Genomic DNA, 25,405 nt, shown 5'->3' on the forward strand with positions numbered 1-25,405 from the left:
CAAAGTAAAACAAATGCAATTTCTTTTTTATTAAAACAATTTATGCAACTACTTAAGGAATATTTAACAAAACCAATCCTTTTATAGATCTATTTGCCTGAATTTTCTGAGTGCCCGTATTTTCTTGAAGAAACACACTCTTCTGAAAAACGTATATATTTCAAGCACTGCAAGTGTATGAGGATTATAGACTGAATTTAGTCCTTGTATCTAATGCTACAGTTTTACTATGCAGTTTTTCCTTTAGCAAAAAAACATGAAGGGTAAAGTGTTAACCCCATTAAAAGTCAAGGCAAAGCTTCCATGGACTGTAATGAGACTGGGATTTCACCCAAGGTGTTAAACTGTGGTTTGGGAAAGCGAATAAAAGTACATCCATTATTGTAACAAGTACTTACCTGCTAGCCAGACTGAGCAACTCATGTCTATCGGCTACTGCGGATTTCTTTTCCAGTTCCCACAACATCACATTGATCAGGTATGAATTCTTGATTACGATAGGTACTTCTTCAAACATGTTTTCATATGCAATATTTGCTTTCTTCAAGCTGTGAAAAAAGTTATGGAGTATTTACTAATATAAACAGTAACTCTCTTATTCTCTTTTTTGAATTGTTGCTCCAACAAACAACAATTTTATAAAAATTCTTGATTTTCATAGTTCCACAATTAAACAAGAGTCAAATTTTGTTAAGAAAGCATTTGCATGGCAAAACCTCACATTTACAAAGACTAGGAAAAGCTGCTCTAGGAAGAACTCTCAGAAGACAAGCAGTTGCCTTGCTTGTTAATAGATTACCTACATGAAAAAGCTTTCAGCAAGAGACTATACTGACAGGATTAACTCTACCCCTTCCAAAATACTTCACTGATTTTCCTGCCATCAGTGTTTCTTAAACAGAATTGAACAGTTACTTACCACATGATGGAAAAATATCTTTAAATATTGTAACTACTGCAATGAAAAACAATTTTCCTAACAGTTAAATAATTAAAAATTTTACTACCCAAAAAATTAAATTCACAAAATATTGTAAGTTTTGGAATAATTAAATTCTGTGGTGAATATTAAAACATAAATTTTCAGTGTGTGTTTTTTTACAATATACACAAAAAAAACTATTGCTATTGCTTGATAATAAAGTAAATAAAGTAAACAGTAATACCTTTCATAAAATCTGTATATAAAAGCATGATTTAGAAGTTTCTAAGGAAATAGAGCATTAACTTCTTTATATTCATACTAGATTTTGGAACAAAAACTTTTGCTTTTTGCCTCCACCCCCCTTTTTTTTTGACTGATCAGGTTTTTTTGTTCATCATTTGAGTTTTAGACACTAAGCAATGAAACGAATACACTTTTCCTCAACGAAGTGATTTTAACAAGTGTTTGTTGTTTTTGCTATTGAACACCAAGCAGCTGGAGACAAAGGATGCTAAGGCCTACATCTGTAACAAGTAGCTAATATTTTGAAACAGAGTAATTATCCTACTTTACTCCAGAAGATGGTGTCCACATGGGGGAGTTAATTTGGAATAAATACACTAGGACAGCTATTCCAGAATACCTGTTCTATTTTAATTCCGGAGTGTAAAAAAAAAAAAAGAGCTCAAAGACAGATCAGGTATTTCCCTCTTTCCATTTCTTTTTTTTTTTTTTTTTCCTTTTTTTAGCTCTGTTCCCACATGCAGCTATCTTCCCCATGGTCCTAACAGCATGCCCTCTGACTAGCCCCAAACCCAGTTCAGGTTCTCCCACTCATGGAAATGCCCAGCCAGCCTTTCACACCTTCTCAGCCCACGGTGCCACTGCACCACTTCCCCTGGCCATACAGGTCTCCCCAGCACTGCTACAAGAGACTTTACAATGCAGCATTCCACAATCCCAGGTACCCATTCTGCATCCCAAGAACTCAGCAAACCTTATGAGAAAACATTCTTTGTACTTACGCTTCTGGAGAGAAGTCTTTTTCCTTGCAAACTTCCATCAGTTTGGGAGTCAGCCTATATGCCTTCAGTGACAAAGACCCTTGGGCAGTCTTAATGGGATCTGTTATTAAAAATAGAAGGAAGCCTATTATCACCAAACCCAGACTGCCTTTCTCTTTTTAAATATCTAAATGACAAACAGGAGGAAAATTACTAAGTAGTCCTAGTGAAAAAAAAAATTAAGACAACAAACACGGAAAAAACACATAGTAGAGGCAGTCCTATTGCACTGCTATGTACAGACAACAATATACAGTGATGCCAATTAGTAAACTTGGAGAACTTGGGAGGAATCTTGATCTATTCTACTCACATTATTTCCCCATTAAAGGTCCAATTCACATTTCCTTTTTTTTGTATGAATTATCCACAGAACTTATGTAAGAGTGATCTCATTTAAATAAAGATTCTTCCTTCCAGTCATTCTGCAGTAAATGAAAATACTCATTAAACAACATTTTGTATAAAAAAAAGTAATTTCAGAGCAGCAATAAGCTAATTCAGATCAAGCTGCCATGCTGCTTTGTGCATGACAATGTAACTGGTGTATACAAAGATTCATTTTGCCTTGACATCCTCTGCTGAATTTAGGGGGAAATTTTCTAAACAAACTGTTACATTCCTTGGACAAAGAAGCTTAACACTTGCAGCATGATAACAGCTGAAGCATGCCAACACCAGAATAAAAGCTGTGTTAACATTCATGTTGTCTGAAACTTAACACAGTAAAACTTTTAGCAATCGGTGATAAAATGAAAACCAAAATAGACTGAAACAAGTGGAAAATTCATCAAGGTCTGATGATGCAATGTTTCCAGCCAATATAAGTATACTTTAACAACTTGTTCTTTACTGTAATCCAATTGTTAACATACTGAAACAATTTTGGGGCAGCTCATAAGATTGATCGTATTCATTAGTATTTTTTCTGACAGATACTCAGGACGTTACATTTACTTCTCAGCTGGAAACTATATGCAAGTCTGCCAGATATGGCAAACTGTGAGTGTTTGGGGAGGGGGAGGCTATAAAGCTGTTAAATTGCCTACGGTTCTGATACAGCACAGAACATCTGGTCTGGAGAGCTTGAGGAAACACCATTAAATAGGCAGAAAAGAAAAAAATCTTTGTGCTAAGAAACAGTCCAGGTTTTGTATGCTTCTGTCAGAGGTATTAAAAAAACTTGGCAATTCGTGTGATGATTGGTCAGTCACGTACAGAGCCAGACACGCTAGCAAGCGGGGTTTGTTAGACATCTGGTCGGGTTCCACCAGCCCCTTCCACGAGGGAGGGGAGATGAAGGAATAAAAATGAAGCAGCTACTCCAGCATTCCAAAACGTACACATCAGGGCTCTGATAGCAAGAAAAATAAACAGAAAGAAGGAAACCCTGTCTAGACTTAGCTGCTGCTGAGGCTGCCGTAGACACAGGGTTGGTATTTACTCGAAAAGGCCTGCCAGGCTACTCTTACAGGCAAAAGACAGAATACAAAAATAGTAGTAATAATATTAAGAGGGGAAAAGAGTAATAAAGGAAACCTCATACTAACCGTAAATGAGAACTACAGACTCCTCAATTGCATGCTGGTAACTGAACTGGGAGTCCAGGAGGGCACGGGTGACAAAAGAGCCATAGTATGTGGACTGGTACCAGCCAACGTGAAGATGATCAATGTTTACGTGGCGCAGGCTTCGCATCATTTCCATCTGGTATTGGACTGGATTAAACAAAAAGTATGTTCAAAAGTTTACACAATCAGTACTATTTAAAGAGAAAGCTTGATATTAAATGAGTAAATTGTATTTTGTTTTTATTTTTGCAAGTGCCTAGAAATTTGTTTACTCACTGGACTGTCTTCATTAAAATCCAGTTTCCTCAGAGAATGAGAGTAAGACCAGCCTGAGTAAGCAGACTTTTTTCAGCTGCAGTTAATTGCTAAAGTGATCAACAAACTTACACGTCATTTACAGTGTGCATTACCTTCTTCATTCATGAATAAAAAAATCTGATATTGGGTTTCATTAAGCAGTAACATTTTACCATTTAGTAACAAAGACTTATTGTGATTTAAGTTGCAGTACTGTCTGGAATTAGGTAACTTTTGGAATCAAAAGGAGAATTATTTAATGAATATATGAAATAGATTATAAACTGTGTCTTTTTCACAATATGAAACTACATTTTCAGTATCAGAGCTTGGGGAACCAGTTATAGATGTTAAGATAGTTTTGACTGCATTTTATTCCCTATTTTCAACACTGTTTCTTCTTCTTAGGCATATATAAATCCAAAGGATGCATACATGTACATATTACTGTTTATAATACACATGTATCTAAATACTGCAAGTTACTTTAAACAGTAGATAACATATTTACTATAGGGTTTTTTTATACCAACAGCTGTAATGTTTCATTGTACCAATACAAAAATTCTATTTCTATTAAATGCTTCATTCAAACAGATCACCTTCATGGAACAAAGTTCTATTCAGGAATATTTAACATAATCCCATCAAAAAGAACACCACACTTTATCACTTATCAGGCCTTTGAAACAGACAGACATTGTGCCTGCTGGTTAAATTTAAGGAAAGAGAAATCAAAATCAGTGTGATTTTGATGAACCAACATTCAGAGCCAACTCATAGAAAATCAAATGCAACAACACTACACAATATCTAAGTTTTGTCTGCAGTTGTAAAAATTACAAAGATAACACACACACCGTGCGTTCGTTTTTGTTAATTTTTTTCAAGGCTTCTCCTTGTACAGATGCAAATATGATATTCATTATAAAAGAAAGAAACACAAATTAATTAGCTGCAGAACGTACTACATTCTTCATATCCTTTCAAAAGGGGAAAAAAAATCCACACATTATTCAAAGATATGAGGAAACATTCTTCAAGACTGGACAAATATTTTTCCAACTTATCACTTACTCTTGCAGGACAAACTACACTCTGCAGTCTTCTGGTCCTTCTCATTAAATTGCCAATCTGACTTTTTTTGAAGTAACCTATGCACACTTACAGAAACTCTTGCAGACTTTTTCAGTACATGTTGGTGATTACATTCGATACCATAGTACCTTAACAGAAATTACTTGAAATTTGTGTTTCATGCAGGGCACCATGATAATGCAGCATCCCAAAACTAACACAGCAAAACCACCCAGGCTTTGTTCTGAAATGCTCTAACACAGCCAGTAAAGGAGAGGCCTGCTCCTGGTCTCTAAACCAAGGCAAACCTGGAGATGGCTCTACACTGTTCAGGGCAGCCTGCACAATTGATCAAACAGCTTTTTCCAAGTCAGAATGAAAGCCTTCACCCTTGCCAGACCTAAGCAAGCTCATTGTACTACTTCCAGAAACAGAGGCCAGGCTGAAGTTCCTTACTCAGAGCCCAATGCTTTTGCATCTCAGTGTTTGGCTCAAAAGCAAAGATCTAGTTTGTCAAAGAGGTTCAGTCCTTAAACTTTAAAAGTTTTTGTGGCTTTTTTGGAGGTGAAGATGGTAAGTCTCTAAGTTTTATAATTAAAACAAGAACACAAACCTCCTCCAAAACAAACTAAAAGACTCCTGCTGTAACCATGATTTTGAATTGAAAAAGTATATGGTCCAGTTATTAAATTTAGCTAGCAAAAACTTTTCTGGTTAAAATAAAATTTTCAAAGGTGTATCTGTACGGAAAGCAAGAATGACTTGTTTCTCACATGACTTGCTACAACATGCTAAAAAATTAAATTACAGTTAAAGCCTTTGTAGCCAAATGAAGTCATAAAGAGGAAAAACTAGACAGGATTTTCAAAAGCAGTTGAAACAGATAAAAGATTTTTATGATAATTAAATGAAATTAAATGAAATGTGGACTTTCAGATAGCTGAGCAAGACTGCGCCTTGCAGTGGCAATTCTCTTGTAATGGTGGACACTCTCAAAGTAAAGATGATCATGTAATGATGGGGAAAAGATACTTAGACATAGATTCCTATGAAATCATGTGGTTGATACATCCAGATAATTTCCCTCTTGAGAAGTGTAATGTTCAAGAGCAGGAAAACATCCAAATCTTTCACAAACTTGAATAAAGGCATATCATGGTCTCAGAAGTGTTCTTCTGAGCGCTAACTGGTAACCAAGTTCCAGGACAAGTTCTTTTCTTAAACATAATACACCCAGCAACATGTAAGAGATGTAACACGATGTAAGAGATACTGCCCAGAAGAAAAAGGACTCACTGAAAACCATCCAGATTTCACGACAGCAATTCCTCCTCTCATGACTGTTACCAGTTAGATGATAATGAAGGCAATAGTGGAAAAAATGTCAAAGAACCAATAAAGCACCAATAGCTAACATCTTTGCCTTGGGAAAACAACTGCTGAAATTAAAACATGATGCAGACCCCACCAGGGAGAAATGGAAACTCTTTTAACCAAACATATATATTTTATAACATGTATTAGTAGCTAGATAGCTCCAACAAGCTGCCAACTTGCACAAATGGATAACAGCCCCCAAGTTGCTTTTCTTGATACCCTTACCCCTGTTTCTTTACATTGTTTGCCCTATCTACAGAACATCCTATTTTTACCTAGAAGCTTAGCACAGACTGGGCAAGAGCTCCCTCTCTCCTTCTATTTATTACTCAATCTGCTAGCATTTGGGACCGTTGTGCACTTCTTCTAATGAATTCAATGTTTCGTGTCACAGTCCCTCCCAAGCCACTCTGCAAAGCTGACGCTGAGCGAGCCACTTAGTCTAAGAGTGCCCAGAACTGAGGTGAGCAAAGAAAAGGGCAGGGAACAGCCAGACCAGGATGTTGCCTCCTTCTCCCTCACATTTAGACACTGCACCTACATTTTAAAACAAACTATTTGTTCAGGGATGTCCTTACAATGAGGAAAGCCAACAGCTTGCACTTCCCAGCAGCGCAGGTTGCACTGACAACTTGCAAATTCTGTCTCCTGAGCTATCACCCCTCTCCTGAGCACCTTCCTGAGGTAGACTTTTTAAACAAAAGATTTTCTCTTTTGCTATTATTAAAAAACACTCCCTCCTTCCTCTAAAACGTTTATTTTTTGTTAGTTTGCAAACAAATGGGGGGATTACAGAAGCTAAAAAGCATTACTATAATTTGTCTAAAGCAAACAAAGTGCAGAACTATACAATATGCGTGTTTTGCTTGAAAATTACTGACTCATGTGAATTTGTATTACCAAAATGCCTTGACTGAAAACCCTATTACAGTAGTTTATTTGTTTTAATAAATACTGTAAAATCTTTTTTTAAATACTAGAATAACAAAGACATTTTCCTTTTCTAGGAAGTACTGCAAATATTAGAAACTTTATCTGGGCTTTAACATATAGGAGATATACACCCTACCTTACCAACAAAAAACAAAGCAAAAAATCCCACCAAAAAGAAGACAAGACCCCCAGAACAACGAAAATTAACAAAAACACCACACAAAACAAAAAACAAACAACAAAAAACCACATAAACAACATCAAACCCCCAAACAACCAACCCAAAAAAAAAAAAGAAAAGACAAAAAAAGACAAAAAAAAAAGAAAAATAAAGAAAAAAAAATGTAATATATCAGATACAAGACCAAGAATTGAACCCTGATGTAATGGCCCATTTACTGGGCCATTCACACTGGGACAATTCAGCCATGTTTTCTATACCTTAAAATATCTGGTCAATAATTTCAGTATTTGAAAACTTAATTTGAGAACAGGTCGAATCAGCTGAAGCACTGAAAAAAGGTCCATCATTATTCTAAAATGCAAACAAATCTAAAACAGGTTCAAAAACAACTGGCAAATAATGCAAATTTACTTATTACTGAATTATTTCTTTACCAAGAAAAATTAATTAGAATTCACCTCTCATAGGATCACATGTGCACGTTGCTGAAATTCAGTCCTTAAATAGTCATTGCTACCATCAGAGGAGATGCATTTCAGCCTGGCCACATTCAGACCACCAGCAAATATTGTGACATGGGAAACCCTGATCAATGGTGGCCTGGAGGCAATATATTTGATGACACCTCACTTTCTCAAGGCCTTAATTTCCAAAAGATTATTTAAGCTGATACACCTTAAGAAATTTGATTTTATGAGCAGCAACCCACATGCTTCCTAAAAAGCCACATCCCATCCAAGTGGAAGGACTTAGTACCAGTGTGAGGTGTCACAGACTGACTGGTTTTATGCTGCTCCTCACTCAGCTGCTGCACTGGACCTTGTGCAGAGGAGGTGACAATGAACTCTAAGCTACCCACCACTAACACCTGTGTAGCCTTTGTCTGCCCTTCAGAACTGCTTGTCTCCACCCATGCTTCCCAAATTTTCCTTTAACTGTGCTCAAAGAGCAGAAGTTGGATGTGCCTTCAGGAGAGCACTGGTTCAAGATCAATGGGGACCTTTGATCCCTCACCTTCAGCCTCCTCACAGACTCTCTCGTGAACGAATGTGAAGATGCATATTGTTTCCTCAAAGAATGCTGAGCACCCAGAAGACAGATGAACTAAAACTACCTAAAATTTACTCATGACTAGGCACACTGTCCAAGGGACACAGAAGTCCAACAGAACAGACAGCATCCAGTTTCCCTGTTAACACTTCTCTGAATTTCACTAGCAACATGAACATGGCAAATTTTGGCTAATCTGATCAAAATAACAAATATACTGAAAAATAGCCAAAATATTCCTTTTATGGCACCGCTATTAATATGGATAGTATTTTTAATGCAATAATTTATCTGTTTTGAAGTGCTACCATGTGGTAGCATGCATACTGAACAAGTGCTATACACTTCACAGCACAAAAAATTTGGGTTTTTCTATACATATTAACTTTGCCAAACCACATGTATGCTTCAGACAGTATCTTCAATGACTAAACCAAGTTAGCAGATGCTAGTTCAAGGAACCAGCATATGCATTTGAAAAGAAAGAAAATTGATTTATTTAATTTAATTTAGCACAGAGAATTATGGAGACAACAGATTAATTCATTTCCCTCTACACACACAATCTCAATTAATTGTCTAAAAAACGATGAATCACAATAACTGCATCTATTGATAACAATTCCAATTGTGAAGATACAAATAAAAAGAATACCACAACCAACTTGTTATAGTTTAAAAACACAACTAAAAAGAATGAGAAAAGAGAAACAAGAATTAATTTCAGCAAAGACAGTGTTTCATCTGAAAAAGCCTTTAGATACTGTTGAAATATATTTCTCTGCCTAAAGTGTGCACCACATATGCATACAAATATTTATAGATTTTTATCTATATCCAACCACCTCACACATACACACTTCTCCCAAGACAAATGCACAAGCTCAAGTAACTTAACAATTCTCCTATTCACGGAGGAAAAAAAATTAAAAGCAAATATTGCCTTCCTCAATAATATTAATTTCCTCCTCTGAAATATCAAGTCAGGGTTACAAAACAGTGCTCTATTTTATGCACTTTTGCTACACAGGGCTGAAAGCACCTGACCTCCTCTAAACTTGGAAGCTAAGCAGAGGGTCTGTAGGTAGCTGGATGGGAAAAAAAAATCACGTGAAAATAGGCAAAAGTCCAAGAGTCATAGTCATAAGAGCATAAAACGAAAAGCAAGTCAAAAGACTTAATTCAACCCCATTTTAATTGCTAAATTGAAGAATGAAAAAAAGAGTAGAACGTATCTAGCCAAAGGTTTTTTTTAAGGAATTTTGTGTTCTAATGAGTTAGCAACTGTGGTAGAAAAACTGAACATTCACAAATCTTCCATTTTCTGTATAGTCTGTGCGATAAATTGACTACAAATCTTTAGGAATCCCTCCATCTATGCCATCAACACTACTGCTCTAGTAAGAGCAAGCCCAACCTCTTCTGAGTGAATGCTTATTACAGCAACTGAGGCTTTGATAGTACCTTCATGTTTTTCTAAAACAAAAAGGTCCTTGCTTTTATGAGAAAGAATGAGAGAAACAGAAGAGGAAAGACTCTTAAAGTAATAATTCATGATGTACGTTCAGTAAACTCATTCATTTTTAACCTTGATCACAACTCAATGCTAGTTTTATGACAGCACTGTGTGATATTAATTGTGCTCTACGGAAAAAAGTACAGGACACCCAGAGGAGATCTCACAACCAGTAGGTGAACAGTGAAAAATAACAGAACATAATAAAAAATAAAAACCAACATTTGGAGTGCTTCTGTCAGGAGATACTTAGCCGAGTGTAAGCATGTATCTCCATACTGTTATTTATTACCAGTTTAACCAGCAGTTGCCAGAGCAGTCCCCACCAGAGCTGATGACCACAGCCCTGGCATTAGGGACAGGGATAACTGTCCTGGGATCCAGGACACCCCAGCACAGTCAGCAGTGACTGCCCATGACTACCTTGCTACTTTGCAGAGCTGCTTCCAAGCCAAGGGCCAGAAGAAGGACACAGCTCCTGACAGATCAGGGCAAGGCAGAAAAGGGTAGTGCTGTCACTGCTGGAAATAAAGGATGAGGACAAGTTTTGAGAGCAAATGAGTAAAACAAGGGAATGGGGAACACGGGGATGTGCGTGACAGGACAAGGGGAAAGTAGCAAATGGAAGCACACCACTTCCTGCACATGTGCTGGCACTCACCCAGGGTTTTCTGACAGAGAGCTTGGGGCTCTGGTCTAAGCACACAACCACTGAATTAGGAAGCAATCAAAGCCATCAACCTATTACAGCGTTTTATTAACACATGAGCAAACACTCAGATAAACCTTTGGACAAGCTAAATCTCACTGACCACACAATGCTCTACATAACTCAAGATAACAGAAACTTGTCCTGTTCTTAAATAAATACTTCCCAGCCTCAAATGGTTCTAAATAAGATGGGTAGGACTGTCAAGGTAACTTGCAAAACAGTCTTCTAATGTATGCAACATCATTCCAAAGGATAAAAGCATTATAATACTATCATTCAGAAATATTAAAAAACTGAGTTAACAAAAAGCATTTTTAATTCAGAAATCCACTTTAAACAAGCATCTTGAAATTAAAAGGTTAAGATCAAGCAATATAATTCAGCTATTTTGTTGGCAATGATTATTAAGAAGAAATGGTCAAAAGAAAAAACAACATATTTGAAGGCTTTCTGCTATATCTCTCGACTATTTTTTTTTCACAGTTATCTAGAAAAATCCATCTTGTATCTTACAAACACTCGCCAATTAATCCTCCATCTCCTCCTATATGACAGGTAAATATTATTCTTGTCTAAGCATTTGGCTCACTACACTACTCTTTCTACACTGATTGAAGACAAATTTGATACGAGATCGAAATCTTTATCAAGAGAAAGTTTCAGTCAGCCTACCTTGTCATGACAGCAGTAAATTGTACTACTAAAAGTGTCATCTGTGCAGCCTACATCTTGCTTTCCTTGAAAGAAAGCAGGAAGATGATATCTCATTTCCTAATAAACATCACATGCCTAATGAAAGCATCAACTGTTTTCTATTAGGAGTGTATACCCATGAACTTCAGCACCTTGAAGCCTTTACTTACACCAATTTTGTCCAGTATCATTCTAGCTGCTAACATGGGAAGTAGGATTAAAGGCATGAAAAGGAATCAACATCGTCAAAAAACAACTCTGTGTTACAGTAACCTCATATCTAACAAAGCACATGCTTTAAAAAAGAAGTGGCTTTTTAAAGTTTCCTAAGATACCCTTAACTTTGTGTAATAGCCACTGATTTTTACTTGTTTACTCTAGTGAGGCTACATTAACAGGTAAAAGCTCTTTCTTTACAAAATATCAACATATTCTTTACAGCTTATCTACCTTAATGTTACAAAGCAATTAAGCACACAATAACACAAGAATGTGTAGTGAAACTAATTCCTTTCCTACATAAATGTCAATCAGATTAATGCATTTTTATGAAATTTTATAATACATAAATACTTGGAGAGGTTATTCAATTACCTGGAAAAATTTGGAAATGTTTAAAGATTAATGAATTACACAGTCACTTTTACTTTCTTAATTTTTCATATTCAACAATTTGAAAGCAGAACAGGAACAGACTGAAATGGAAACAACTCAAAAATCCCTGCATTTTGAAAATCAGTAATTTCATACAGCATGCATCACAAGAAAGACAGTCTCATTTTCTTAATAACTTTTCAGTAAGTGAATAAAAATAATGACTTCACATAAGGGGTTTGGAGGCTTTTAAATTCCTCATCTCCCCCAGAAACACAGAAAAAAAACATTTTTCTTCTTTGTAAAGCTTCACAGTTTGGGTATTTTCTACCAATCACTGTTTGCACTGCTGAAATTCAATGGGCAAGTGGGAAGTGGAGGGACATCTTCCATGGCTTATTTAAAGTCAAAACACCCATCTCGTGTTACCAGATACAACGAAGCAAGTGGTTTTCTGATGCCTTGATATTAAATATCCACAAGTCTGTTTTCAAGAATTTCTCATACTGTTCTTAAGTTTTAAGCTCAGAAAATACAGTCTGAACACTGAAGCACACACAACTCCCATACAGTAATTTTCCTGAATTGTTTTTATAGCAATTCATTGATACTGCCTATTTCTTCAGATGAAAGTTACACCAGTAATTCTTCTGTGACCTCCATCAGCCCATGGTGTTGGGATAACACTACTAAACATTTAGCAGAGAGAATCAGTGAAGTTCTAATTTTTGGCAAAACAGAACATGGTAGCCACCCCACAAACTCATAATTTGAATCAAAATTACACAAGTATTGTATTCAAAAATAAAAAGATGACTATATCTTCAGCATTGCCCTTACTGTTTCTTCCACTGGGGGCCTACTGTGCAGGGCAAGACCTCCCCATGCACTGGAAAGGCCTGAAGCAGTCAGCATCTAGTGCTCCTTTCAGGAGGGCAGGAGGACCCCACACAAAATTCACACTAGCTTTACAAAGTCCACACTTTTGTCTAGGTGCTGTTACTTGCTGAGCAAACAGCTATGAAATGCCACATTAACTTCTTTCTTTTCATCAAGAACAGCACTTAACTATCACCCCTCATTTAACATAGCAACTAGGAGCTTTGTCCAATACCAAGATGCACACAATGTCACAAGGACGTTTCAGCTCTCCTCTTCCAACACTCTTAGCGCCCCACTTACATCTCCAAGTAACACATCCCATTGAGCAGTCCAGGACACAGAGACAGACTGAGACATCCCATCTGACCAGCTCAGAGAGCAATGACGAAGTTGAAAGTTCTAACCAAGGGCAGCCTCTCTTGGATCTCTGCTGTAGGACCATCTAAAGCTCTTCTCATGGCTGTCTGCCAGGGCTTCAAGCCACGAGCAACACAACCTTAATTCACAGGAGGCACAAGTCAGTCAGAATTCAAGCTCAGCCCCCTACCCAGCAGACAGATGACAAAGTATCTCTTCACTACAAGATCCAGGGGCAGACATTTGCTTTACCAAGCATTGACTTCCAGATAAAATGAGTCAAGTCCCGTTGCTTTCAATCTCCGCCACAACAGAAATCTTCACCCTTCTTTAGCTTGCAGGCAGATCAGAGTGACAGGTTCCCTTCCGGCTCAATTCTGGAGCTAATGATTGCCACTACACAGCAGACAGACATATTCCACACCACTTATTATCACTAGGCGAGTCTTCAAAAGAGAGGGAGAACACAGCCTTTATTATCCACACTCTTAACACAAAAAATTCTTAACATGCAGGCTTACAAAAGGGTAAGTAAACAACCCCTCCACCTAAAGATTTCTCTAGATGAAGTGAAAGGTTTGCATTGCACATGGGGAAGCCATGGATCCATACAGAGATGATGCCTAATGAGAGCCAGAACTGAGTATATCAAACAACTCCATTTTTCCAGGGGCACACATTACACTAGTATTTTATTGTAGCATGATAGCTACCAAGAGCTGTTTGCAATTCTCTTCACGGTAGTTTTACATTTGTGAAATAATATGAAGGGAACTGATTTTAGATGGGTTCGAAAGTAGAAGACACTGACCAACATTTCCTATGGAGCTTGAGGAAAAATATTTCATTTCTGAGGAAGAACAGGACCAGCAGTTCAAACCTTGCGAAAGTATTTGCCCAAAAGACTCCTAAATTACTGCAATTAGATCACAAGACATTTTCGGCTTTTTTATTAAGCCTTCCTTGCCAACCAACAGTCACAGCACAGTTATTTTGGAAGCTGTTGGCCGCACCAGTAAACAACAGATTAAATCAAATTCTGATAGAGGTAGTCCCTTCCTGCATGTGAAAATCAGCCTCCTTTGCTCCCTAAATATACGTGCATTTCAACATAACAGGTGATAGCATTAGCAGGGTATTGGAGATGCAAGAAATTATATGGTGGTCACATATTCTAGCAGGTAGCAAGAGCTTGCAGTGAGACATGACTCTCTGACCAGAAATTCATCAACCAGAACTGATGGGAACTAAATTTTCAACATAACTCATCCCATACTGCTAAGCAACAATGTTTAAAAAAAAGCCAATGTTCCATTTCACTAGGTGAAACGTTGTTTTTATGCCAATTCCAAAACAGAAATATTCAAAAACATCTCTAATACATCATTGTACTGTTTCCTTACACAACTGCTACCACAGCAGCTATCCATTAAATTAGTGTGCACAACATTTAATTAGTGAAAGACTATTGAAGTACTTAAGGTTTTAAAAGTGTACAGTTTCAGGCATAACGGTATGGACTTTTAAATAACTCCAATATGATGCAACTCAGAACACAGATGCCATGGAAAGCCAGCAGGTACAGTTTTGAAAGGCTCAGCAGCAGCTACTGTACCACTTTAACACAAAAACCATCAAAGTCAGGGTGACACACAAACACCAGATCTTGTTTTAACACACAGGAATCTACTGCAGTACCTAAACAACAATGGCTCAGTTTTCAGAGGCTTTCTACACAGATGTAAAAAAAGCAAAACATGGTACACCTGAATGGCATTTCAACTGGTAAACAACAACTGATCCAGGCTAACTGTGCATTAACACTTTCCAAATCCCCAGACTAGTTTTATACCAGACCTCCAACCTTGTCCTGGGCAACCTGCATAGTTAGCTACTACATGTCCCATTTTTCTCCCAAAGAAACCACATGCATCATCATCACCTCCTTTATTTATCACTTACTGCCTCATGTGTGTCATATAGACATACAGATGTGAGGGGGTGGAAGAAGAGTGATAGAGAAAGAACACATACATACATACAAACACACATTCCATTTGTAAATAAGCATTTAACCATGAATCAAGGTGTATTTCCACAGTAAATGTTAATGCACATGACCATGCTTTTACATACATAGAAAAAGTAAGGTAAATGTAACTTCTCAACAATAAAACAGACACTCGCTGCAGCAGTAAGGAACTAGAACCCTGCACAGCATCTACTGAAGGGCATCATCATTGGTATTTATTACTCAGTGGCATTTCTAAAGCCCAAGGTACACTAGTAATGCCTGCATCAGTATCACTTCTTCAATGCATACTCAAAAAAACAATGAATTCAGGCCAGATTCAGGAAGTCTACTCCATAACCCAGCAAGAGGAACAATAAAACAGGAGTGGTTAGATATCTGACATAAAAGACATTCATGCCTTCACAGGAGCAGCCTTTGACATACAACAACTTGTTATCTTTACATTTAAATGCAGTGCACAGTCTCAAATAATTTAAACAAAACTAAAATCCACAACAATTTAAGAATATTTAATTTAAAAAATAAACCTCATGACTTTTAGATCAAGCTACACAAGACAGAGTCAGGACGAATCCCTCTTCTTTCTAGGGCTTGTAACATCATATGGCAGGATTTTGCAAGCCAAAGCTAATATTTCAGCAACATAGCACTTGCAACTTTTATATCTAAGTGTGGCTTGCTCTTTTAAAGTAGCCAAGAACTGAACTCACACCCTGTTTGAACAGGCAGAGAAAGTGCTCTGTGCCAAGAAGGAAGTTATAAACTTCAAGAAGGTTTTTTACATGGGAAACAAGTTGGGAAGCAGAGGGGCAGATTCACTGCAATCAATTCTTTAATGAGTAAGAGAAAAAGCACAGTACATAAGAGCTGGAGGCAGAAGGCTGCGGTTCCACTACTTGCTCAGCTGAAGGACTCCCTGATGGGGGCTGGACAAGTCAATTCTTTCCACTCCTGCTTGTTCTCTGAAGACTATAAACCCTTGGGACAGCACTCACCATTTATTCTGAACAAAGCCTCAAAGCAAAACAGTTTAATTTGAGGAAGAGATGAATCATCAAATCACTTGGTGGTACCTATTTTTCACTAACTGCCGAAATGCTTTTGTAACGATATTATATTTACAAGCTCAAATTATAGTTGGAGGGGGGAAAAAAGAATACAACAAGATTAATACTATCCAAACAGACTTCAGAAAGAAGCCACAAATATGATGAGCCATGCAGGGTTGTGAGCAGCAGCACAAAGTCCACCCGGATGCCAGTCCCTATTTGTGCGCCCAAGGGATCAATACTGGGTCCAATACTCTTCTGTCATTTTCATTAATGACCTGGATGATGGGACAGAGTGCATCCTCAGCTAGTTTGCCATGATGACAACTAGAAGGTTTGTGCTGACTTCAGAGTGACTTAAACAGACTTAAAAAAAGTTCAGCAAAGGCAAATGCAATGTCCTGCTCTGGGGGAGAAAGAACCCCAGGCACCTGCATACGCTGGGGCAGGCTGGAAAGAAACTCAGTGGAAAAGGCACTGGGGGTGTGGGATGGACATTCAGCTGAGCCATCCACAGACCCCTGCTGCACAGGCCAGTAGCTCTTGGGCATTAGGCAAAGCATTCCCAGCAGGTTGAGGGAGGTGATCCTACCCATCTGCTCAGCCCTGGCAAGACATCTGGGTGCTCTGTCCAGCATGAGACATGGAGCAGCTGCAGGGAGTTTAGGACAGGCCACAAAGATGGTTGGGGACTGGGGCATCTGTCATGCAAGGAGAGGCTGAGAGACCTGGCTAAGACTCAGAAGGATCTTATCCACGAGCACGAAGATTTTGGAAATTCAACTTAAATATATGACAGAATAGCTTATTTGTTTGTAGCTTTCAAACTCTGAGGAAGCGCAAACTTCACAACAGGCTGTCAACAAAAGCCATAGAGCCCCCACCCTTGGAGACAATTAAAACTCATGAGTACAACCTATTCTAGCTGCACTGCTTTGAGCAGGAGAATTGAACCAGAGACCTCCAGATATTCCTTCCAAGTTCAGGAATTCAATGATTCTATGACTAGAAAAGATGGCTTAGTAAGTTAGAATATGGTAAAGAAAAATAAGAAATGCCAAACCTTAATTTCAGTCACATAAAACATTATTGGTCTTTTTTTTTTTAAGGGGCCAAGATCACAAAGTTCTGTTACTTGCTAAAATAAAAATATCAGAATATAAGTAAACCAAGTTTGGCTTGAGTAAAATACAGGTTTCTAGAAACAACCGTAGTGTGAAATCACAGTGAAGGAGATTTTTTGTGTTTCAAAAGCATTTATTTTCATTCTGCATTCATCTTTTTGTTAGTTATTGAAAACATTAAAAGCAATTATACAGAGGACTATATAATTCTCAAAGGATTCAGCCTAAATACTTTTTCAAATGCAAACAAGGCACGAGTTACAACAGGTGCAAAATCTTTGGTTAACAGTTACAGACTATATTTATTTTAGACACTCTCACTGAATGTCAAAAATGTAACAGAAATTGTTTCAAAAAAACCTAACATGAGTAAGCCAGTCTGAAAATATTTTGTTACACAAACTGTGCTTAGATTTGCATCTGCAGTTCAATATGGTAAGCAAATACAAAAATACAGAACTGTCAAAGGACAAAAGGAAACAAAGCCAAGGACTGAATAACACTGAACTGCAATGTCAAGAGGACTTGAAAATAGAGGCCTAGAGAATTCACTTTGTTCAACAGAGAAACATGGTAGAAAGAAATGCAAATTAAAAAGCATCTTAGTACTTTGACCATGATGCCCTATTTCCAAAGTTGCATTTAAATTTAAAAAAAAACCAAACAAACAAAAAAAAAAAAAACCACAACAGTGCTGCAGCCGTCAAGAGCAAACTCAGTAAATTCTCTTCAATGTCAATATAACCTGAATCACATCTAGACGACTGCTGAAGACTCCTTCTCTGCAAGTATTACAAAGAATGCTATTTCTTGAAGTATTTCACTCAAAAAACCAAAAACTTCCATTTGCCACAGTTATACATTTATACCAGAAAACAGTTCAAAATAATACAAGTTTAACAAGTGGAACAGTGGCAACTTTGAGGTATCTGTTAAGGTGACAATTCAGTAAGAATAAGCTCAATTTATGCTTACTGAATTATTTTAAATTACCCAATGTATTTTATTTTATGTACAGCAATCACAGTATCAGGTCCCAGCAGGAAATCTGCAAACTTTGTAAGAAGTTTACCCTGCCTTAGAAGAAAGATGTTTATGTCATTCTCAAGAGTCTCTAAACAACTACTTAAAAACCTGCAATTTGTGTTTTAAACACCTCCTCCATATTTTATGATAAGAATATATTAAAGGGGACTGGAAAAAAAAATTCCGTCTTTTTGTGGGAAGTCGGAATCAGCTAATTAGAGAGCCTTAGTGTATCCACACAGACACAGAGTTTGTGGTGTGCATGCACAAAGCCTTTGTCATAAAACACCAACCAAATCACGTTGATCGGTAGCATAATAAAATAGCTTTTTTACTGACCAATACATTCAGTTACTGATTAGCTAAGAGTCTAATAAATTTTTTTTACAAATAACCTTTCTTCAATTCTTACACTTGAAGAGTTCAGGAGTCTTGAAACAATGTCCCACTCCTTCAGCACATGGAAGAGAAGATCCCACACAAGAAATGTCTTTGCCAAAGTCCTGAGAGTTAGAAACACTCAACAAACTGACAATTGCACTACTAAAACTTCTCTGTGAGAGAGTTGAACTCACAATGGTTTCACAAATCCAGATCTCCACCTGGGACTCGGCATAACCCAGTCCATGGTGAACTATCCCATTTCTGCAATAGGTAACCACTCCTCCAGAGAGATTTCTAGGCAGCTGGCTAAATGAGCTATATGGTCAGCCCAAAACAACTGAAACCTTGTCCATTCCATTGTTGTCCTTCAAAGGAGAAAGAGGTCAGGGTCTTCTCCTCTCCTCTCTCACCAAAAGGCCATGTAGCAATCCAAGTCTATTCTCACAGCCTCCTTTCTTAAGCATTACTTTGGAAGCATGAGGAAGAGCAGGAATACTACCCCAGACTTAAAGACATGCTAATTAGCTTTTAAAACAGACCTTGAAATTCCCAATTCACACTATTAAACATGCTTGATAAACACATAAGCATTTCACTTGCTGGTCTCTACAATTTTCCCTGGTAAAACTTTCTAAAACATGGGCTTGCTAAACTTTTTTTTTGCTCACAGACACCAGACATACATCAGCTTTTGAACAATGCTGTAACACAAATATGGCAAGGACGGTGCATGGTTTGAGCAGAGGAGCAGTTGGGGGTCAGAAGTTGAATTTCTGACACCCTATTCTGCACATAGGTGAAGGTCATCAGGCAAAGACAAAACCCGTGAGCCACACAAGTGGCCCAAAGATGTATTTCCTTCAAGAAATATCAACTGCATCACCCTAAGGGATCTCTTCTTGAGATTCACAATTATTACTGAAATTGCTGAGGCTTCTTCATCCAAATGACTACTTTATGCTGTGAACAAATTCTAGCAGTAAATATGTAACACATCAAATCACATTAACTATTAATACATATAGAAGTAGACAATAAGCTTACATAAACATACAAAATCCGCTCTGTTTAAGGTTACATTATCTTTACAAGCAAGCTTAGTCTAAATCAGATTGGATCATTACACAAAATTATAAAATATCTTGCTGAAATACAATCTAAAAAAATAAATATTTAATATGAGACATTACAATAGCGCTTCAAGTTATAAAAGGTTTCCTTTATCTCCAAATATTCATAACATGTTTAAAATATATTCTGAATTATATTTCTCACAGTGTTTGATATAAAAAACAAACCAGAAGGTTGCCCTAAAGATAAATGAAACATCTGGTGAAACATGTAATAAGCTTCAGGCTCACATCTGCTACTGAAGTTAGTATTCCCCCACCATAGCTACAAGCTCTATGCAAAGCTCAACAAGAATAACTGAGAACAGGGAGGATTATAGGAACACATTCCTCAATCTAAATTGATATTTCCTCTTCCATCTGAATCAACATTATGCTTCCATATGTATGCACTAATGCCCAACACTAACCCTCAGTGGAAAATAATTTCTAAAAGTAAGTTATCTCATTTAAAACCTATCCTATTATTTTACACCATAAGGGGTTTTAGGCCATTTTAAACATATGCAACCATTTATCTAGGCATATTTATATACATAAATATATATAAATAAAGCTGGATATGTGCACATATATATAGAGTTTCACTAGTTTTAGAGTGCAAGCAAACTCACAATTAATTTATCCGTATGTCCTTACATATGACAAAACTTATTGTCAAAATAACAAAGAGTAGATGGCATAGCTACTGCAATTATATAGAAGTGAAGCCCTAAGCGTTTTCAAGCAGTAACTGATAAAACTGAATGTAAGATATTTCCTAAGGAACAAACTATGTGTAATTCACATTCGTGTTTCTATAAGGAGATTGCTCAATATTTATCTTTTTTTACCCATTCACTCCTAAACCTTCAATTTCTTCCATAAACAATGACAGTAAAATGTTTACATTTAATGCCAACATAGATTGCTTTGTATTTGTGACATTTTAAAAAGACCCTTTTGTGCCATGGAGAGTTTAGAAAAAGGCAGATATCTGCACTGCAGGGGAAAAAAATGCACATACACTTTGCAACAGCTGTGAAAGATCAGTCCTCCAGAGAAACCGAAATCAACGGCAAACTGGGAAGTGTTTAGGAAATAAAATGTTTCCATCACCTCATACTATCATTCACTTCCATTAGTATTGACGAAAGAGAGACTGGATTTTATACAGTGTTATAAATGGTAGGAACATTTCAGTGGAAACAGAACTGATCACTAAACAACATTTGGTGACCAACAAAATTGGTTACTAAACAATTCTAACATCAAACCTGGGACAAAAATGCATAAATACCCAAGTGAGCATCTGGTTAATCAGAAGATGACGAAGTGATATCCACATCAAACTTATTTTTCTTGGATAAAAATTTCACAGTAGAACTGAAAGTGATTAAGATCAGAGGAACATGGAAACTCAGAAACTAGATTACATGGTAACACAAACTGTGCTGCAGAAAAACTCCCTGAGTACAGGGCACTTTTCTCCAACTCAAATTTTCAAAAATACATTACTAATAATAAAATTTTATATATATTTAATGCAAGACATGGGAGAAAAACAAGGGACATGGGAAGAGAAAATGTAATGTGATCACCTAGGGAACAGAAAGTAAGGACTGGTCACAGAAAATGTGATCAGACCAGTAGTGTAATGATGTAAATCACGAGCAATACCAAGAATCTATCCTGCAGAAATAGAATTGCAATACCAAGCACATCAAATTATTGTTTCTTGTGTCCTGCTCCTTGATGCCCTGCCAAAAAGGGATGAAAGGTTGCAGGAGAAGAAAGGACAAACAAGGACCACTTCTGACACAAGGAGAACCAAGGCATGGAGGAGGCACTTGAATTTGCTCAGAAAAAACAAGCAAGTCTCAGCTTCTCTTGCAAATAACTGTTGCAAATAATCCACCTTGTAATGTAACTTTGGAATACTCTGAAGACAAGTGTGATGCAAAAGTTTTTTGGAACTCAAAGCAGCTGTAGGGAAAAAACCCTGCCCTACATCCTCTAACAAACCAAACCAACACAACCATCCAAAATGTTAATCTGATGCAGAGAGCCCTATGAAGCTTCCATGCTAAGGTCCAGAAATCATTATCTATTTACACTGCCTTGTACATAATGGAGCAGTTTGGATGAATCTCAAGTACCATCTAAATGTTCAAGTAACCCGTCTGTCTTCGTGAGCTCAAATTTAGTTCTTCCCTTAATGAGAATCATGGCAGCTGCTTAGCTTTTCTACAGAATTTGACAAATCTGCAGCTGTGACAGTTAATATTTTGCTCAGGCTTATTTCAAAATTACTGTATTTGACATTATCTGCAGATTTAGCTAAGAATATAACAAGTTACCACAATAATCTTTACAGCTCTTGGTAATTTTATGATAAAATAAACTCTGCTGTGTTTACAGACAACAAAGTTAATAAGGTGGGAACAAAAATTAAGACTGACTCATGTCACACTCAATCCTTTACCCTCAACTGCTGCTGAAATGGGTGGTCCATACCTAATCCTCCTCTTCCTCCAGCTACATGAGCTTGATCAATTTGTTGGATTCACTCTCCAGCAGATCAACAAGCTGATCTGATTTGCTCTGTGGTCGTGCAAGCCCTAGACCCTGCAGAAGGCAGGAGGCAAGAACAGGCAGCCAAATGCACAGAGGAACAGTTGGGACCATTCCCATCCCTCAGCTGATAGATTGAATCACATGCATTATGAAAGTTCTACTACAGAGAAAAAAATCCCTCCTTCTGGAATGAACAGCACTGCAACTAGAAATACCCAATCAATTTTTTCCCTGTTTTTTTTTTTTTTCTATTCATCATTTTAAAAACCTGTCCTAAAAATATCAAAGAAGGGATAAATTACATGTTATGGTTAATTTACCATTCTTCAAGCCATCCAACTTAATCAATACACTGTTGCTTTCAGGCCACAACATAAGTGCCTTGGTTAGCTAAGATTTGCTTTGCCAAGGGTGCTAAAATTACAAAATTTAACAGCCAAGAACATATTTAAATTAAACTCTACCTACAAAGGTCTTCCTGCAGCAATAATCATTTGCTTCAGAAATGGCAGAGAAATGAAATGGTCTGCTCCCAGCAATGAGTGCCTTAACAAGAACTACAACAGATTAGGAAAAACACCAGCACGACACATAAATAACATTTAAATCATTTAAGGTTATCCAGAACTTAGAGAATTGATCAAATAAAGCATACCTACAGCCTTACATATTGTAAAACTAAAAGCAAGGCCCTGTGTCATTAACTGGAAAGTTTAATTCACTGAATTTACAGTGTGAAGGATAAATACAATCAGAGTGCCTGACATACCGACACAGGATTTATGCAGCAAACAATTAAAAAGGAGTGTCAGAATTCCAAAACACAAATCTTCTCTTAACAAAAAAACAAATCAACAAACAAAACCAACCCATAAACCCCTCACTTCTGCCTGGAAAGCTGTCTAAAGAGTAAGCATTTGCTTTGTCATCTAAAATAGACATTTGAGGGGGCACCATGTATCAATACAAAAAGTATTCTAATGATTAAAGATCCAAACCAGTTTCAAACAGGAAAACATGCAATAGAAGAGTGTATTAATAGTCAAGGTCTTCAGGTTTCTGGTGTTAGAATTACTGATTTGAGCATTTTAACCTAAAATTAAATTAGGAAATAGTTTCTGAAAGTTCTTTCGCCAGGCAGAGTTGCAGGACTTGAAAACGTTGATCTATCTTGCTTTAATTCATTCTGCAGTCTTCTCTCTATCCTGTAGCGTGTGCAAATCACTATCCCCATCCACACACAGACCTGTGGTGCTACTGGCAAGTAGGAGCAAGGAAATAATAGTACATATCAGAGAAAGTGTCTTCCTCTCTGCATAAGGCTCTGCAGACAAGATGAATCACAAAAAATACAATTCAAATTCCAACTGTGAATTGCATCTTTAGTGGGAAGGGGAAGTTTGGTTTGTTTCTATTCTTGTTACACTGGCAAAATAGCAGAATAACTAAAAGGCTTGAAGCATATGTTTAATTTTAGAGAAAATGCAGGATCAAGTCCCCAAATTGAGTTTGATCCTTCAGACTGGATCACAACAGCATGTTCCCACAGCACCAGTTAACACCTCCTCACCCTTTCTACTCAAGTGACGTGCTTGGGCACTTTCCTCTTCAATGAATACCACTTCACCAGCTCAGGCTTTATACAACCCACTGAATCACCTTTTACCCATTTTGCAAAACCTCTCAACTTCCTCTCTGAGTAGACAGCTGATAAAAACTAGCCAGTGAATTTTCTTCTTATTATTCCCAGCTGCCTTTCTTCCTTGGTTTTACATTCCCTACAGCTCATTTTCTTTTCAATCCAAGCAAGCTTGATTTGCATAGAAAATCCCACCTTGAAACACATCTGCTCTTTTTGATACGTAAAGCTCACTAAATAGACTGCTTACAGCGAAAATGTGGGGATCCTCCCAAGCTGTCTCCCACACATATTCATAAAAGAAGTCAATTGCAACTCAAAACACAGCCATTCCTATGTACAGGATCCACAAAGCAACAAATAAACAATCCAGTCTCTTAGTATCTTCTTGTTTAAAAATCATTATAATTTGCCTTCCTTTAGCTTTGACCTGCATATTGATAATTTCTTCATATCAATTCACAAAGCTAATACAGATTCAACCTCCTATTCAACTGCTTTAATACACTAATAAAGAAGGCTGGAAAGGAAAAGCTGTTGTTGTTACAACAAATATAAGTTTATCTTTCTAGTTTTAAGCTTTTGTCTACCTTTCCATTTTCTGCATGTAAATACTCCTTCAATACTAAAGGTTCATTTTCTATTCTCACACTTCCCATCACCTTTTGGCATTATTTCAGCTACATTTTTTACAAAAAGCACAAACACTGCCGACTTTGCTTATGAAGAGTTGTCAAAAACCAGCTGCAAATCATTCTCACTTTTCTTTGAGGAACGACTCCTCTGTCAGGATACTCGAGGAAGCTTGATAAAAATCTATTAATTTATCAGGTCTATTTTATTCCAGACACTCAAGTTACTAAAACTTCTAAGCAAGGGAGTATGGCAGTTGGTGTATTACACAAATCAACACGACCACATTTTGGTTTACAGGTACCTTGATAGAAATAAGCAAATGTATAGCAACCCCTCTGGGGCCACTATTCTAGTGCTGGTTTTACCTGTTACACCATCAAATGGATGCTGCAGCAAGGAGGACAATTTGCTAGGAACTGAGTCATTTAAATACAATTTATGGGAAAAGATTGACTTCCATGGAAAAGTAGTGAGGAGCTTACAAATTAATCTAAAAATCCTCTGAGATACTCAACTTCTAGGCACATTAAAAAAACAGCAGAGAAAACATGCTTGTGTTTTAACAGAGACTGTTCATTAAACTGAGTATCTGAA

General features: G+C 37.2%; 1 protein-coding gene across 1 annotated transcript in view; it reads right to left on the minus strand.

The window, feature by feature from the left end:
* EIF3H (eukaryotic translation initiation factor 3 subunit H) overlaps positions 1–25,405 on the minus strand; it is an 85,976-nt gene that overhangs the window by 14,275 nt on the left and 46,296 nt on the right. Inside the window, exons 3-5 of the mRNA XM_033061731.1 lie at positions 3,540–3,707; positions 1,951–2,050; positions 399–548 (exon numbers count right to left, since the gene is read on the minus strand). Coding sequence (XP_032917622.1) covers positions 399–548; positions 1,951–2,050; positions 3,540–3,707 — 418 coding nt within the window. The remainder of the gene's footprint in view (positions 1–398; positions 549–1,950; positions 2,051–3,539; positions 3,708–25,405) is intronic.

The sequence above is a fragment of the Catharus ustulatus genome, chromosome 1 (genome assembly GCF_009819885.2).
Source record: "Catharus ustulatus isolate bCatUst1 chromosome 1, bCatUst1.pri.v2, whole genome shotgun sequence".
Classification (NCBI taxonomy): domain Eukaryota; kingdom Metazoa; phylum Chordata; class Aves; order Passeriformes; family Turdidae; genus Catharus; species Catharus ustulatus.